Below are 15,056 nucleotides of genomic sequence, written 5' to 3'. Positions count from 1 at the left end.
GGGATGGGCACTTTGCCTTTTCATTCTTGCAGGAATTTCCAGTCTTAATTCGGTCCACAGGGCAACCTTCGGGCAGGAATTGCTTAGTTATCTATTCTGAAGTAAGGAATCTGAAGCTAGAAGTCTGTATCAGATGAACATGTTACCTTTGGTAACACCTTGTATGGTAGAGACTAGCAAAAAATGTAGATTTCCTACCGACCCACCCATCCTCCTCGCTTTGCGAGCAAATTAAAGACATAGGGCAGTTTCCCATTTCAGTTCCCTGGTTCTTGCACACTATTGGTCAGTTTTCTTCAAGGCTCTACACTTTTGGCGTGGAAAGTCGCAAAAAGAAACTGACCCCAGTACGCTGGAATGGTGTCTATAAAGCCACTGGTTACATCAGTTGTGGCACGGATTAAGCCATGCGGAGCCAAATGTTGCCACCTATTGGTGCACAGGGACTCTGCTCATGAAAAATATCTGTATCTAGTCTTATGCCTGAGGATAATACAAAGGTAAGGAATCTGTGGCTAGATAGTCTCTACCAGTTAAAACATTAGTGAAGGTAAGTAACTTGTTCTTTACATTTTTACTCCTATGTTCCAGTTTTGCTTTTGTGCAAAAATGTACCATCAGATACAGTGGAGCCAAAATAACCAGCAACATGAAAAAACCTTAAAAGTACAGTGGAAGTTCTTACAATGGAAGTGAAAACTAATATATTCACCAATGTTTGGCCAACCGGTCAGGCTTCCACTGCGCTAGTTACCATTTAAGGATTACTTACTGACACCAGGGACGCCGGTCAACATACACATTGCCTGTCGCCATTGCCCTGCACTTAGCAGCCCTGCATTCCTAACACTATATCCCATCATGGGGAGTCTAGTGGTTCAAGCTTCCACCAGCAGGGTCAATCCAAATGCTTTTCCCACCACTTCTCCCTACTTTGAATCCAAACGAAGACTTTTAAAATATGTTTGTCCTCCACAAGCTTTGCTCTAAGATCTGTCAATGCCTGCTGTTTCCCTGGTTGTTTTTCCTTGTCCTTTGGGTTTGTGGCTAAAGTTTTACCAGCTTCCCCAGGAGTAAGTTTGAGTGTCTCTCATTCAACTCTTCAGCTCAGCTGCAATGCAGTGAAATTTGTGATATGCTCAGCACTGGGCCTAACTGATCGCCTAGGGTGTGCCACGGGCACCCATGTAGCTCTCTGTCGCTATGTCTGGATGATGTCCACAGGCTTCTCGGAGGACATCACAGCATTTGTTTTGGACATGCCTTTTGATGGATCTTGGCTGTTTGGGCAAAATTGGTTTCAGAATGCGTGAAATAATTTAAAGAGAGCATGCATGTCTCTTGGGCCTGGCTAGAATACGTCCAATCTACACTGGACACTTGATGGTGGTGTTGGACCTGCATGTCAATTATTTTCACATCCCAGTCCTGCAAGTCCACAGGCACTACCTGCAGCTCATGGTTGTCCATGGTCATTTTCAGTTTGCAGGGCTTCCCTTTCAGCTCAGCAGTGCTTCTCAGGTGTTTCAAGAAAGTGATGGCAGTTTCGCAGCACATCTGTGGACGTCGGTGTACCAAGTCTTCCCCCATCCTAAACGTCTGGCTTCTGAAGATGGACTTGGCCCCAAGCAGTCTTCAGCCACCTCCGGTTGCAGCGAACCTCCTACCATCAATGGGGTTCACTATCAATGAGCCAGAGTCACACCTGACTCCTTCATAGACATTCCCCTCATCAGAGTCATTTTGGATATAGTCCGATTTTGTGACTTTCTCCCGTAACAGAGAGTTCAGGATATTTGAGATATGATCCTGATAGTTCAGCCTTTGTCCTGGATCGCAGTGTGCATGGCTCTGAGGCCTCTGGGATTTTTGGCTTCTTGCATCCTGCTATTGCTGCTTGCCGAATGGCACATGCAGTATCTACAATAGGACCTGATACTCCAGTGGGCACAACATCAAGAAAATCTGTCAGATTGTATCCAGACTTCAGAAGAGGCTGCTAATATCTGCACTAGTGGTTACAGGACTGTGAATTGGTCAGTGGCAGGCCCTTCTCCTTAATTCCGTTCCAGAGTCTGCACTGGGCCCAGGTGCATTCGGGAAACCATCTGGGAGAAGTGATAATCAGAGGACTCTGTTCTTCAGCAGAGACTAGACTCCACATTAATTTGTTGCAGTTAGGGTGATTCGTTTGGTGCTGAAGGCCTTCTTGCCCACCATCAAATGAAAGTTGGTGCAGATGCTCACGGACAAGACTACTGCCTTGTGAAATGGCAACAAGCAGGGCGGAGTGGGGTCCTTGACCTATGCCAGGAGGCCTTGCACCTCTGTAAGTGGCTGGACCGACAAGGAATTTATCTGGCTGTGAACCACCAGGTGGGATTTGTTAATGCCAGGGCAGACAAGCACAGCTGCAGATCCCTAGCGGGTCGTGAATGATAGTTACATGCAGAGGTGGCACAGCCTGTCTTCAAGCAATGGGGAGAACCCCGGTTCAGTCTTTTTGCCGCCACTAAGAACACTCAATGTCAGCACTTGTGCATCCTGTAAACAAAGCAGCTCTCACGCAGAGACACCTTCCATCTAGAGTGGAGCTCAGGGCTCCTGTATGCCTTCCCGCTACTACCTCTCCTGCCCCGAGTTCTGAAGAAGATCAGGAATGCCCAGGCCCAAGTCATTCTAGTTTCACTGGATTGGACCAGGAGACTGAGGTACCCGTAACTCCTAGGCATGAGTATTTGTCCTCTGATAAAGCTGCTTCTTCTGGAGGATTGTCTTTCTCAGCACCAGTGACCTTCAGTTCTCTCTCTAAATCCACCTTACAGCTCCTTGGTCCCTAATAAGTTAATTTTGTGGACCTGAACATTCTTTCAACTTTTCCATGTGAAACAGGCTCTCACCCTTTTGTCATTCTTTGATGCACCTCATCCCCTTAAGAAGGAATAGAAACTCCATCATTTGGATCCTAAAGTTTCATTGCGATTCTATGAGCCACTCGTACCAAGGAGGAATGAGTGGACAATCAGCTCTTTGCAGGTTTTCCCTGAGCAAAAATGGATCATCGCCCAGTGGATTGTTCTCTGCATAACGTTATGCTATGCACTGACAAACTCCACAAGGCTGACAGGCTCATTCCACCAGGGCCAAAGGTGCTCCCATTCCATTGACATCTGTCAGGTGGTCATGTGGGCTTCGATGCACACGTTCACAAAGCTCTACTGCCTCAGTAGGCTTGTTGAGGTGGTTAGTTTGCCCACTCGCCCATCCAGGTCTTTTTGGTCGGAGCCTGTTCGCAGACCTACTACTTTAAGAGATTCTGCTTTAGTACCTACTCACAAAGTAAGAAATCTGCGATTGGAAGTATTCATCAGAAGAACAAAAACTTATCTTTGTTAATTGACTTTTTGGTGGATACTATATTTAACTACAGATTCCTCACTAGCTCACTTCCTTGTTTTGTGAACCAGACTGTATTTCTATTTAGAAATGTTCCAGCCTAGAGATCTGCACTCTGATCATAACAATTCTTGATGGGCTTTGTGTATGAGGGCTCAGATAGCCTGGAAAGCAAATGATGTCGGCATGCAGATGCGGCAGTTACATGCTACTTTGGAGGACACTTCTAGAGAGGAATGACGTTAGCACTGAGCTATGCAACGCTACCAAGCCCTGTGCAGGAGCACTGTCCTGAAAGTTTCTGGATGCATTTTGATGTCTGTGGATTAGTCACAAGGTGATGTTTCTGCGGTTAGATAGATTATCCACAAAAAAGATTGATACCAAAAGTAATTGTTCTTCAAGTTAGATGTTGACAGTGAAAGCCTTCTTGACACCAAATTATATTGTACTTTGATTCATGGTTTATTGTCCAAAATTATATTGGAGAAAGAAATGCAAATGAATACCGGTGTAGATGCTTTACAAAGAGAACTCATGTTCTGATTGGGTGGCTTGTTTAAATTGTAATGTGTATTACTATATATGAGATTTTGCTTTGTTGCCTTTCAGATCAGTATTTGATTTTTGGTGCTGAGGAAGGTATTTACACGTTGAATCTGAATGAGCTTCACGAAACCTCAATGGAACAGGTATATTTAATATTATTCTTTTAGCAATTCATACTCTTTTGAAGATATTGAACATTTACATTTTTGCAGGTTCACCATATCTGCAATGGAAAAATAATTAAACCGTTTCCTGCAAAGTCACCATTGAACAACAAGCCCGCAGACGTCCCTATTCAGTAAATGACCTCCTTACTACTTCTGAAAGTTACATCCATGAAACATATCGAAGTCGTGCATTCCCTCTTTCGGAGTCAAGTATCTGAATTGAAGGGTGTACTTCCGAATGACTTGCTCAAACAAAGTTTGATATTTTAACAAAAAATACCAATAACTCTGTTCTGGTTATATAAAATTACACTTTTTGAAGAATTCTAAGAGCTCATTTTGAGACTGGAATGGCATAGGTAATTTAGAAGTCTGTTTAAATGATACCAACTTTATCATACCATCTTTACCTAAAAAGACAGAAAAAAATGTTTGGGAACGTGGAAAACTGTAGAAAAGGCCCCTCTGACTCTGGAAACAGAGACGTTGAACTCCTAAGACCATGCCACCCAACCCCGTCTTCAGCTTTAAAACTGTCAAAAAGAAGGAGCATTGTAAGGGTCCTCAGCAAATGTGTCTGAGTTGTTAAGGAATGTGAGTTGTACCAAACTCCAAGAATAATATCGGAGAGTGAAAACTGAAAAAGCGAAAAACAGGGCCCACACTGAAGTTGATCTTCTCTCACTTTGGAGTTACAGAAGACTACATTTGTTAGGTCTTCTAAAACATTACCTTCATTTTTCTTCTGCGTCCAGCAGCATCGAAAATTTCCTTGTCACCTCTGAGTCAAAAACCCATGACCCGGCTTGTAACGCCTATGGAATGGAAACTAGTCTTTGACACCTTCAGCCTTGCAACTGGCTAACCCAAGCAGTTTGTCTGCCCCTTTGCTCAAAGAGAACTAAAGCTGGGGGAAAAAAACAATCAAAGCATTATGCTCTGGCACCGGAAAGTTCTGCTTCTGCAATCTGAGAATGTATTGTAGACGCACGCCATCAACTCCACTGTAAATGACTGCATAATGTAGACTTTATTTCCAAACTTATAACTGCACAATTACACAAGCAAGTTAAATGGATGATGTCATTTGACATGGACAGTCAAAATCCAGCAAAGCACAAGAGATGTGCTGGGCTGAGACCATCACAGTTGTGTGAGACACTTATTGTGCAGTCATCCCTATGATGAGTTCAAGTTTGTGAATGGCATGCATGTGGACAGACAGTTGCCTTGTAAATATTAATACATGTTTGGAAGAGATCGATGGCCCCCATAGGGAAAAGGGGTTTTCCCATCTTGATAAAAACTCTAAATGACTATGGAGCTTTTCCGTGTGACAATGAAAGCTAATAATGTCTGTCAGCATTGATACAGAGAAAAGGTTTGTAGTGTGGAATGTTGAAGGAAAGCAGTCAAAGAATACAGTATTACCAATGATAGTCGTGGTTTCTTTTGAGAATATACGGATTTGATTTTATGGTAATTTGCTAAAAGACCATTGGCAAGTGTTCTGTACTGGAAGTACTAGTACTTATTCAGACATATGGAGAGCCCCATTCATGTCATTATTGCAACAAACAAAAGGAAGTCAGCAATTGAGATGTGACAAAAAAGACGTCTCCATATAACACCATGGAAAATACTGATTACAGTGAGAAAAAAGTGCACTACAGCGGTTCTGTGTAGAATTCTAGCACTCAGTTCACTCAGTGCTGTCAGGGTTACTGGTAGGAAAAGTTGCATTTCCCATAATACACCCCTAAGGATTAAAGACAAACAGAATCATACATATTAATTAAGGAAAGCCAATGTGTCTAATTTTGGAACATCCTTGGATATTGGAGACACTGCTATTATTAGTCAGGCTGGCAGTGCAGGCATAACTGCAAAACCTGCATTTAGTGAGAAGATAAACCAGTTCATAGGGCAGTGGACAGTTGTTCGAAAACAATTATGCTGCTAAGACTGTTGGAGCTTTGCAGGAGATTACTTTTTTTCACAAAACAATAGTATTGTCCAGGCACAAGAATAAGACAACCTTTTTTGGTATTTGGTTAGAGTTGTTGGATTACAGGAAACACCTCATATTCTTCATACTTAGTCATTTTGAAGTCTTTATAACTGCAAACTGCCATATATGTAGCGTCCTCAGTAATGATCACTAGTGTGGAATGAGGAGAACTCACTGATAAGGTTGTTTTGAGCAAACAAGGCAATCCAACTGTAGAGTACTACATTATGGTATAATGGTGGATTGGACATAAAATGTCTACTGGTGTCAAAGGAAGCACAAACCACATATAATTGTCTGTGTCCAGAGCAATAAATATAACAGATGAGCACTTGCCTGTAAGTAGCAAATGCAGAATCTAAGAAAATCACAAATCAGAAGAAAATCAGCACATTAATGGCAGTCTTTTATTAAACTAATAATTGTGACATTGTTCTGTTTGGACAAAGAAGAATTGTAGTACCCAACACAGTCATGCATTACTGTCCTTTTAACTGGCACAGAGTACTAGCACAGAGTATTTGAATATGTTTTTGCACAAATTTTATGTGTGCTTTGATTGCACGCATAGCTCACAAAATCAGACTGTCATGGATGACCTTTATTATCAATGATTCCACCGGGTCTAGGGAAAACTGGATCTGACTACAAGAATATTTTCTTCTGTCTGTACAGAAAATAGGATCATTGCCCCCAGTCTCTCTTCCAGGAAAGGGGGGGGGGGGGGCTCAACATTTCATCCCGTGACTGCAAGCTAAACTTAGTTGCACGTCTTCTGAAATCATAATATTCCACCATTTGAACCTTTTTCCAGATTGTATGATCAGCCTGAAGGAGGCAATGTGGTCTACCAGAAAGGTTTTGGTGTTATTAAATTGAAGAGGTATTATCTTGGGGGATACGTACCCACACATTGTCATGTTTATGTAATATTGCCATACTTTTTATTTTAGATAGTAGAAGGCCTGTCTAGCTTTCTTTTGCATGCAGAGAAACACTGGGAAGTGAATCACTGTTCATAGTGTCAGTGACACAAGCTTTGTTATTAGTCTTGAAAAATATATTTGATAGAGACTTCTAGCTGCAGATTCCTCAACCTTTGAATATTCCCCAGGCATCAGACAGGAACCAGAAACTTTTCAGTAGTGCCTCTGCCTGTCAGAAGGTGGGGCGTTGTAAGTCTGCACTAACTCCATTCCGCTTTGGAAATTGTGTGCGGGGCCTATATAGGCACCACTCATACACGTTGGCACCATTTTCTTTCTGCACCACCAGATGCAGATACGGAGCTCCCTTCTTCATATCCATCTACCTCAAAATTTGGCCACTGTGCAAGGGGCGTCACCCCCCCCCCCCCCCCAAAACTACAGACTTCCAGCCCTGTTGGTTGTCACAAACAGTTATCTGGGTTGGCTGTGCACCAGGTATGCTTGTGGTGCCTGGGTTCCAGCCATGACTCAAAGTCCTGCTCCGCCTGTGTACTGATGAACCTGAAGGCCATCAGGGAACACCAGGCAAAATTCTACATCGCCAAACATAAGAAGACTGTGCGTTGGTGTTGCGATCCATGTCCAAAGTTCGTTCCCAACCTCGTTCCCTTTCCGAGAGTCACTGGAGTTTCTCAAGAGGTCAGTCTTCAGATAAATCTAAAAAGACACACAAAAGTTAAAGCCAGGTTCTGCCCCCCCCTGCCACTCATCTGCCTGAGCAGCTGCAGGGGGCACCAGTCTTCCTGATCTTGCTCCTGAAGTCGGCTAATTTTGGAGCTGATCCTGCAACTTGAGATCCAGTTGGCCATTCTTGGGCTGTTCAGATCCCTTCTGACTCCCTCTAGTGGTCCTTCAGGCTCCAAAGAGCTGAGGCCCTCCATTTAGAAAAGCTACTGTAGGTTAGTTGGACCATTTGAGACTGTTTTGCTTCCAGCTCCACTTTCAGCCCCTGTACCTTTGCCCACCCCAATGCCAGTTCTGTCAACACTGGAGGAGGATAACCCATTCACTCTGACGTCGAGTTGGCACTGGTCTGACCTTGGTCGACATTTCGCATGAATTAGAGTGAGGAACCGCTTTCTCTATTAGACATTCATATTCCTCAAAGGAGGCTGCCCACCTTGCACTCATTTTTTTGGTTCTGATTCTACGACTGTGACCAGGATGATGAGTTTATTCAGCCCTATACTGATGACAGTTGGTACGGTGGCTTGTAGGAGGCTAGTGGTCTCAACAGATCTCCCGAAATGGCATTGTTTTCCTCCTGGCCCCGCCACAGAGAAATCAGATTCCTATGCCATGAATATGCATAAGGTGCCTGAAAGTCTTGACCTCCCCCTTCCCACTATGAATGTCAAAACAAATGTTCTGACTGAGGTCTTAAAACCTGGTCAGGCCTCTACTGAGTTCAGCCCTTTTACAAGGCATTGATGGACACTCTAATAGGGGGTTGGGCTGACCTTGCTCTTGGCTCTCTGTCAGCTGACAAGTTGCCAGGCACCATTGTACTGCTCTGGGTGACCTTGCTTTTATCTCACAGCATCCTTTACCAGACAGCCTTGTTGTTCAGTTCTCCACAAGTCAGTCTGATATGAATAAGTTTATCTCCACTCCTCCTGACAGGGAATTTAAACGTGTGGAAATGTTTGGCAAACCTATCCTTCAACTAGCCTAGTCCTCCGCTCTGTCAGTGTCAGCTACTTGTTGAACCATTACTCCTATGCCCTTTGGATACAGCGGCTCAAGTCCTCCCAGGTGTTCCTGACAACATTCAGGAACCTTTCTTGGCGAGATGCCACAGACCTATGGGATTACTTTATCAGGAACCAATATAATTGGATTTAATATACACATCTACTTAACCAGTGACATCGTGGCATAAGGAGATTGTCAGCATTGACGCACCAACATGTGGAATGTATACAGTACGTGACTATTAGCCATGAAGAAGTCAGCTGCAACACATCTAGCATTGAGGAAATCTGTGTTAGTATTGTATGGGCATGGATGATTTGCTTTAAGAAGAAAATAAAGCTATGATTGCTTACTGTTGATATCAATGTGGATTTATTCCAGGGTGCTAGAAGCCAGACTCCACCCTCCAGCAGGCAGGAGGTTTAAAGAGAGCTATGCTGTGACTCGTTCCCTGGGTTTCTTTCCCTCTTCTTTCCAAGAGAGCCCTCTTGGCCAAAGGGGATATCAAGCAGGTTAGAAGTAGGGTGTGGTTACAATTTCCTCTACTTTTTTGTGTCCAGCAAGGATGTGCCCTCAGGCCTTTGAAAGGAAACGTTCAAAATGCTCACCTCGTCATAGGTCTTGCCTGTCCTTGACCCTGGAGACTGGATGGTGGCGTTTGACCTGCTGGATGCATGTTTTAGTACTCACATCCTACCAGCCCATTGGTGCGGCTTGTAGTGGGATAAGAGCATTTTCATTTTTCTGTGCTCCACTTTGGTCTCATCAGTTTCCCTCGGGTGTTAACAAAAGTGATGACAGTGGTGGCAACTCATCTTTTGAGTTCTCGGTACCAGTCTTCCCCTACCTCGATGGATGGCTGTTGAACGTGTGCTTGCCCCAGGCAGTTTTCAACCACTTCCATAATATGGCACACCTCCTGTCATTTTGGGGGTTCACTATCAATGTGCCAAAGGCACACCTGACTTCTCAGAAACTCCCCATTCATCTAAGCTATTCTGAACATGGTATGTTTTGTGCCTTCTACCAGAAAGGAGAGTCCAGGACATTCAGGATATAATTCCAATCTTTCTGCCTCAGTCCTGGATTTCTCTGAGATCTGACTCTGAAGCTGCTGGGACTGATGGTCTCCTCCATCCTGCTTGGCGAGCACACCAGATGACATATAATGGCTCTGCAGTGGAATCTGAAATCCCAGCTTGTCCAACATCAAATGGATCTCTCCATCCATGTTCAGATTTCAGAGGAGACTGCAAAAGATCTGCTGGGGGTTGCTGGACAGTGATTGGGTCTGCAGCACACACCTCTCCCTTCCCCACACAGAGCTGACAATGGTGACTGATGCATCACTTCTGGGTTGTGGGGAACATTCTGGAGAGGAGGGGTTCAGAGGCCGCTGGGGTGTCCCAGCTCCACATCAACCACTGGTGCAGGTACTAATGGCAACACAACTGCCGTATGGTACTGCAGCCAAACAGGACAGGGCTGGATCACAGGACCTGTGCCTGGAGACTTAGCACCTCTGGAAATGGCTGGACCACCTGGCAGGATCCTTAATTGCAAGGGTGGGCATGCTCAGTCAGCACCTAGCGGACTACAAATGCCAGTAGGTGGCGCAGGGTATCTGCTGCGAATAGGGACAACCTTGGCTAAATCTGTTTGCCACTGGCGAGAACCCACAGTGTCAGCACTTACACGTGATAGAGTTTTCAAGGTGTCTCTCACTCGAGACGAGTTCCACCTCTAGTGGAACTCAGGACTCCTGTATTCCTTTCTGCCGATACCACTCCTGTCCTTGGTTCACAAGAAGATCGGGACAGACCAGGCCCAGGTCATCCCAGTGGCTCCAGATTAGGCATGGAGAGTATGATATCCAGAACTCCTGTGCTTGAGCATATGTCTTCCGACCTGCTCCTCTGGCAGGATGTATTGTCGGGGCAACAGGGCAGGGTTCTGCACCTGAACATTCACAATTTTCACCTTCATACTTAGATATTGTGAACAGCGTAACTGAACACCTTCGACCTCTGGAGATGGTTAATGTCATATTGGCAGTAAGCTGACCCTCAACAAAGACTGTGTGTGCCTGTCATTGGGACAAATTTGTAGCTTGGTGCAGCTCTTGCCAGATTCACCCCATCCCCCATCCCACTCATTTCACCAGGGCCAAAGCTGCTACCACTTTTGTTTTTTTAGCATTCAGAGTCTCCGTCCTAGACATCTGCCAGGCAGCTACATGGGCTTCCCTTCATACATTCTCAAATCACTATTGACTGGACAGTCATGTTTGCAGAGAGGACCATTTTGCCAGCTTGGTCCTGCAGGACTTTGATTTGAGTCCTCTCACAGACCCTGCTCCGAATAAGTATTGTTTGGGTATGTATTTAAAAGATGGCGAATTTGCGGATAAAAGTCTCTATCAGAAGAACAAGTTACTTAGCTACGGTAATGCTCTTTATGGTACAGACTCTGTCTAGCTGCAGATTCTTGACCAAAAACCTCCCACCCTCGTTGTGCTGTGATTGGACACTATCAGTTCATAATATCCCAAAACTAGGAATCTGCACACAGTCTATCAATTTGGTTTTGGGGCTCAGCATCTGAGGGCCCAGACAGTCTTGAAAGGAATTGACTTCAGCATGCAGGATTGGCTCCTATATATGCCCCTCATGTTATTTCAGAGCAGAACTGCATCATTCCGGAGCTGCAGAGCACCACTTTCTGGGATGCAAAGGTCCTGCTCCAAAAGTTCACAGATGCAGTTTGACGCCTGGGGTATATTCTAAAGATGAGACATCTCTGGCTATTTACAGTCTCTACCAGAAAGAATGCTGCAAATGGTAAGTAACTTGGTCTTCTGTCATGCACACCAGAATATGCAATTAATTCTCTGTTAAGGGACACAGGTGGCCTAGCTGCTCCTAAATTTGAACTTTATAGCTGCGCAACTACAATGGAAAGCTAGATGGAGAGTCGCATGCTTGGGGAAACGTGGCGCATGTGTAGCTGCACCTCCAAGGGTCCCCTTGATTTAACTACTGTTTAATCGCTTCAAAGTTAATGTATTTCAGTCCTGCGACATAGCGCTGAGAATACTTTGCTATATCGAGACCGGGCTCCACTGAGGATGCATACAAGGGTACCTTACACAAAGTATATTCCCCTGATGTCTCTAGCACTCTTCCCACATGGCAGTGACTGGTCTGCACTAACAGACTGGTCAGAGAGTGGGCTTACAACACTGGTGAGCTTATATGTCTAAGCACAACCACGGCTTTTCAGGACTTATAGCTAGCCTAGGGTATATCGGCGAGGCACTGTCTAACGTATGGCAACCTAATGGTGACGGTGTGCAGCTGGTGCACACAAGCACAGCAGACCCGAATATGAATGCCTTAGGCACATATTAATGTTGGATGATATGAATCATTCAGTGGGGCACTTGTGGCAGCCTCAGAGTGTGAATTGGGAGTGTTACAAGTCAAACGTGCTGCTGATATTGGTGGTACGATGGCTGCTAAAGACTGGGAAAGAGTTCTCCACAGTTTCTAGAAACCCCAGATTTAAGGTAATAAAGTATTGCTACCTCTACCACGTGTACATCACACCTAAAAGAATAAATCATATCTATCCAAATGCAGCGACAGGATGGTCATATGTGATGGTCTGGGCTGATTTCCATCATATGGTTTGGATGTGTATCTCACTTACTGATTATTAGACCACGGTCCAACAGTACATTTCTCATGTAACAGATCAGGAGCTGTCTTTTACCCTGCTGGTGTGTCTCATTTGTGTTTGATCCCTAGAATTAAAGCTACTGAGGTAACTTGCAGATTTCTAGATGTGACACTGTGGTATTGGCCGGGTGCCAGATATCCATAACTTGTAAGTGCCTGGCTGCCCCCGACGTGTTGCAACTTAGGTTGAATGAGCTTACTAAATGGTCTACATATGAAATATTAGCCTTTCAAACAGAGATAAACAGGGGGTTGTGCACCTCTGAAATCCTACAGTCTTGGGATGTGATATGGAATTCTTACCCCCACTGTGGACAATGGTGGTCAAATCTCTTGAGCAGGATATGACTGAATGACCTTCTTGGTGGCTCTATGTCCATGTTTGCTGTTGTGTTCTGTTGTAGCCTTTTAGTGCCAGTTTCAGGGACCAACTGGCTACAGCTTGATCAAACAGATGCATTGTGTGTCCCACTGGCTCCCCCCACTTCATGGAACTCTTTTTACATCTTATGTGCTGTATTAGTTTATTTCCTACTCCGTTCTCAGAATTAACATTACCTTTATCTTTATATTTTCTGCTTTTGTTATATTGGTTCCTGTTGGTGGTAATGGTGGCGTTGAATATGAAACCAAACACTGTCTGTACACTGCTACCTATCAGTGTTACTATATGTGGCAACTTTGTGTTTGTAGCTAATATCCTCTCATTATCAATTGTATATTTCATTTTCCACATGAGAACATTGATTTTGTATTTGGGGAGCATGGTCGTGGTACTAAATAATGTCAGTTTTATATGTTGCCTTCCTTTCGACATGTTCAATCATAAAACAAATCAGTCAGCCAGTGCAGCTTTATTATATGCACTTTAGCACCATAGAAGACATAACTAAATGTAATGATATACACAAATCAGACAAATGGTAGGATATACACAAACAAAAAACAGAAATGACATTTCATAATCTATTACATAGAAAAAAAACTCCCAGTACATATAACATCATAACCTAAAAAGTCCATTATATACAGCTAAAACATACTAAAAAGTCATATACTTAAAACATATGCCTCAAATAGTTTCTAATCTTCGTAGCATGCCATATAAAATTTGCTGTAGAACAGCAGATACAATGAGAATGTAATTGCTGTAAATAAAAAGGAGTAGGTTTGCAGTGAGTAAAACTTTAGGTGTTTCTGCAGAGACGTAATACATTTCCTCCTATAGCCTTATAGCCTGCCGTAGCAGGCACTACCGGACGGTGGGGCCTTTAGCAAGGAAACTGGACTTTAATGGCCAGTAGAGCCCAGCTACGAAGCGCTACAGAACATTACTCCACTAGAGAGCAGAATGTTCCAATTAATAAAACAAATGCCTCACGGAGCTCAAGGAGATTGCCTGTGTTAACAGCTGTTGCTGTGTGGAAAAACATTGGAATGTTGGGGAGCATTCCGTTGCCATCATTGGAGCTCCCAACATTCCAATGTTCTAATCGGAATTAGATGAAAAAAACGCAACAAAAAACAAAACAAATGTTAAGTGTTTTGTTCTGAGAATTCATTTCAAGGGTGGGCAGGTAAATTAGCTTTTGAGTTGTTTTTATCTGCAAATGCTACTAGGAGGTGTGCTATACTTGAATTGAATCTAGTCTGCACAAATCTTTGTTGCACATTTGTAACCATAGTCATATATGACTGAATGCCTTTGTGAGTGTACAAGGGGCATATGATAAAACTGTCAGTTTTTTAACTCACTGGACGGCTGCCCTTCAATTGTTATCCCAGTGAGCATCATTTTGAATTATTTTCTACCTATACCCCATATTAGAGCAAGTCTTCTTCATGTAAGCTAACCAGGGAATTTGACCTTCCCAATCCAATAGCTTTCCTAGTGCTCTCCTTGTTTGATGTTGTTGCAGATTTCATCCAAGTAGCATGCTATAATAATTTAATGCCCCATTGCGAACACTGACATACATTATCTGATAGAGACTTCTAGTTGCAGATTCCTTACATTAGAATTTCCTCTAGGCGTCAGTCTGGATCTGGAGATTTTTCTTTGAGCAGTACCCCTGCGTGCCATTAAGTGGTATTGGTCGACTCCACCTCCGTCGTTGGCATTGTGGTCGCCGGATATGATGTTGCGGGCATATATAGGCGCCACCCCATTGCGCTGATGTTATTTTCTTTCCGTGCCAGCCTACGTGCATATCCAAGAGAGCTACCTCTACAGTCGCTTTGACTAATCTTTTAACCTTTTTTGGAAGTTATTTTTTTATTTATTTATTTTTTACTTCTTGGTGCGTCAAGCATGTTGTCACTGAAGACCAGCTTCAGGCCCTGCGACTCATCAGCAGATGATGTCCATAACGGAGCCGCACCTCATCTGTCTGTGGTGTTTAGAGCGCGACCTTGACCCGAAGTTGTGCTCCGACTGCTGGGCCATGAACCAAAAGGCCTTGACGGAGCGGTCCTTAAAGCTACTCGTGCCCCGGCGTCTGGCTCTACA

At 43.9% G+C, this 15,056-nt stretch overlaps 1 protein-coding gene across 5 annotated transcripts in view; it reads left to right on the top strand.

The window, feature by feature from the left end:
• Positions 1 to 15,056, top strand: part of MAP4K3 (mitogen-activated protein kinase kinase kinase kinase 3) — a 960,603-nt gene that overhangs the window by 573,442 nt on the left and 372,105 nt on the right. For all 5 annotated transcript variants that reach the window (XM_069235044.1, XM_069235047.1, XM_069235048.1 and 2 more), the window contains one exon: positions 4,009 to 4,088. In XM_069235044.1, coding sequence (XP_069091145.1) covers positions 4,009 to 4,088 — 80 coding nt within the window. The remainder of the gene's footprint in view (positions 1 to 4,008; positions 4,089 to 15,056) is intronic.

This window comes from Pleurodeles waltl, chromosome 5 (genome assembly GCF_031143425.1).
Source record: "Pleurodeles waltl isolate 20211129_DDA chromosome 5, aPleWal1.hap1.20221129, whole genome shotgun sequence".
Lineage (NCBI taxonomy): Eukaryota > Metazoa > Chordata > Amphibia > Caudata > Salamandridae > Pleurodeles > Pleurodeles waltl.
This window is presented reverse-complemented; position numbering and strand designations above follow the sequence as displayed.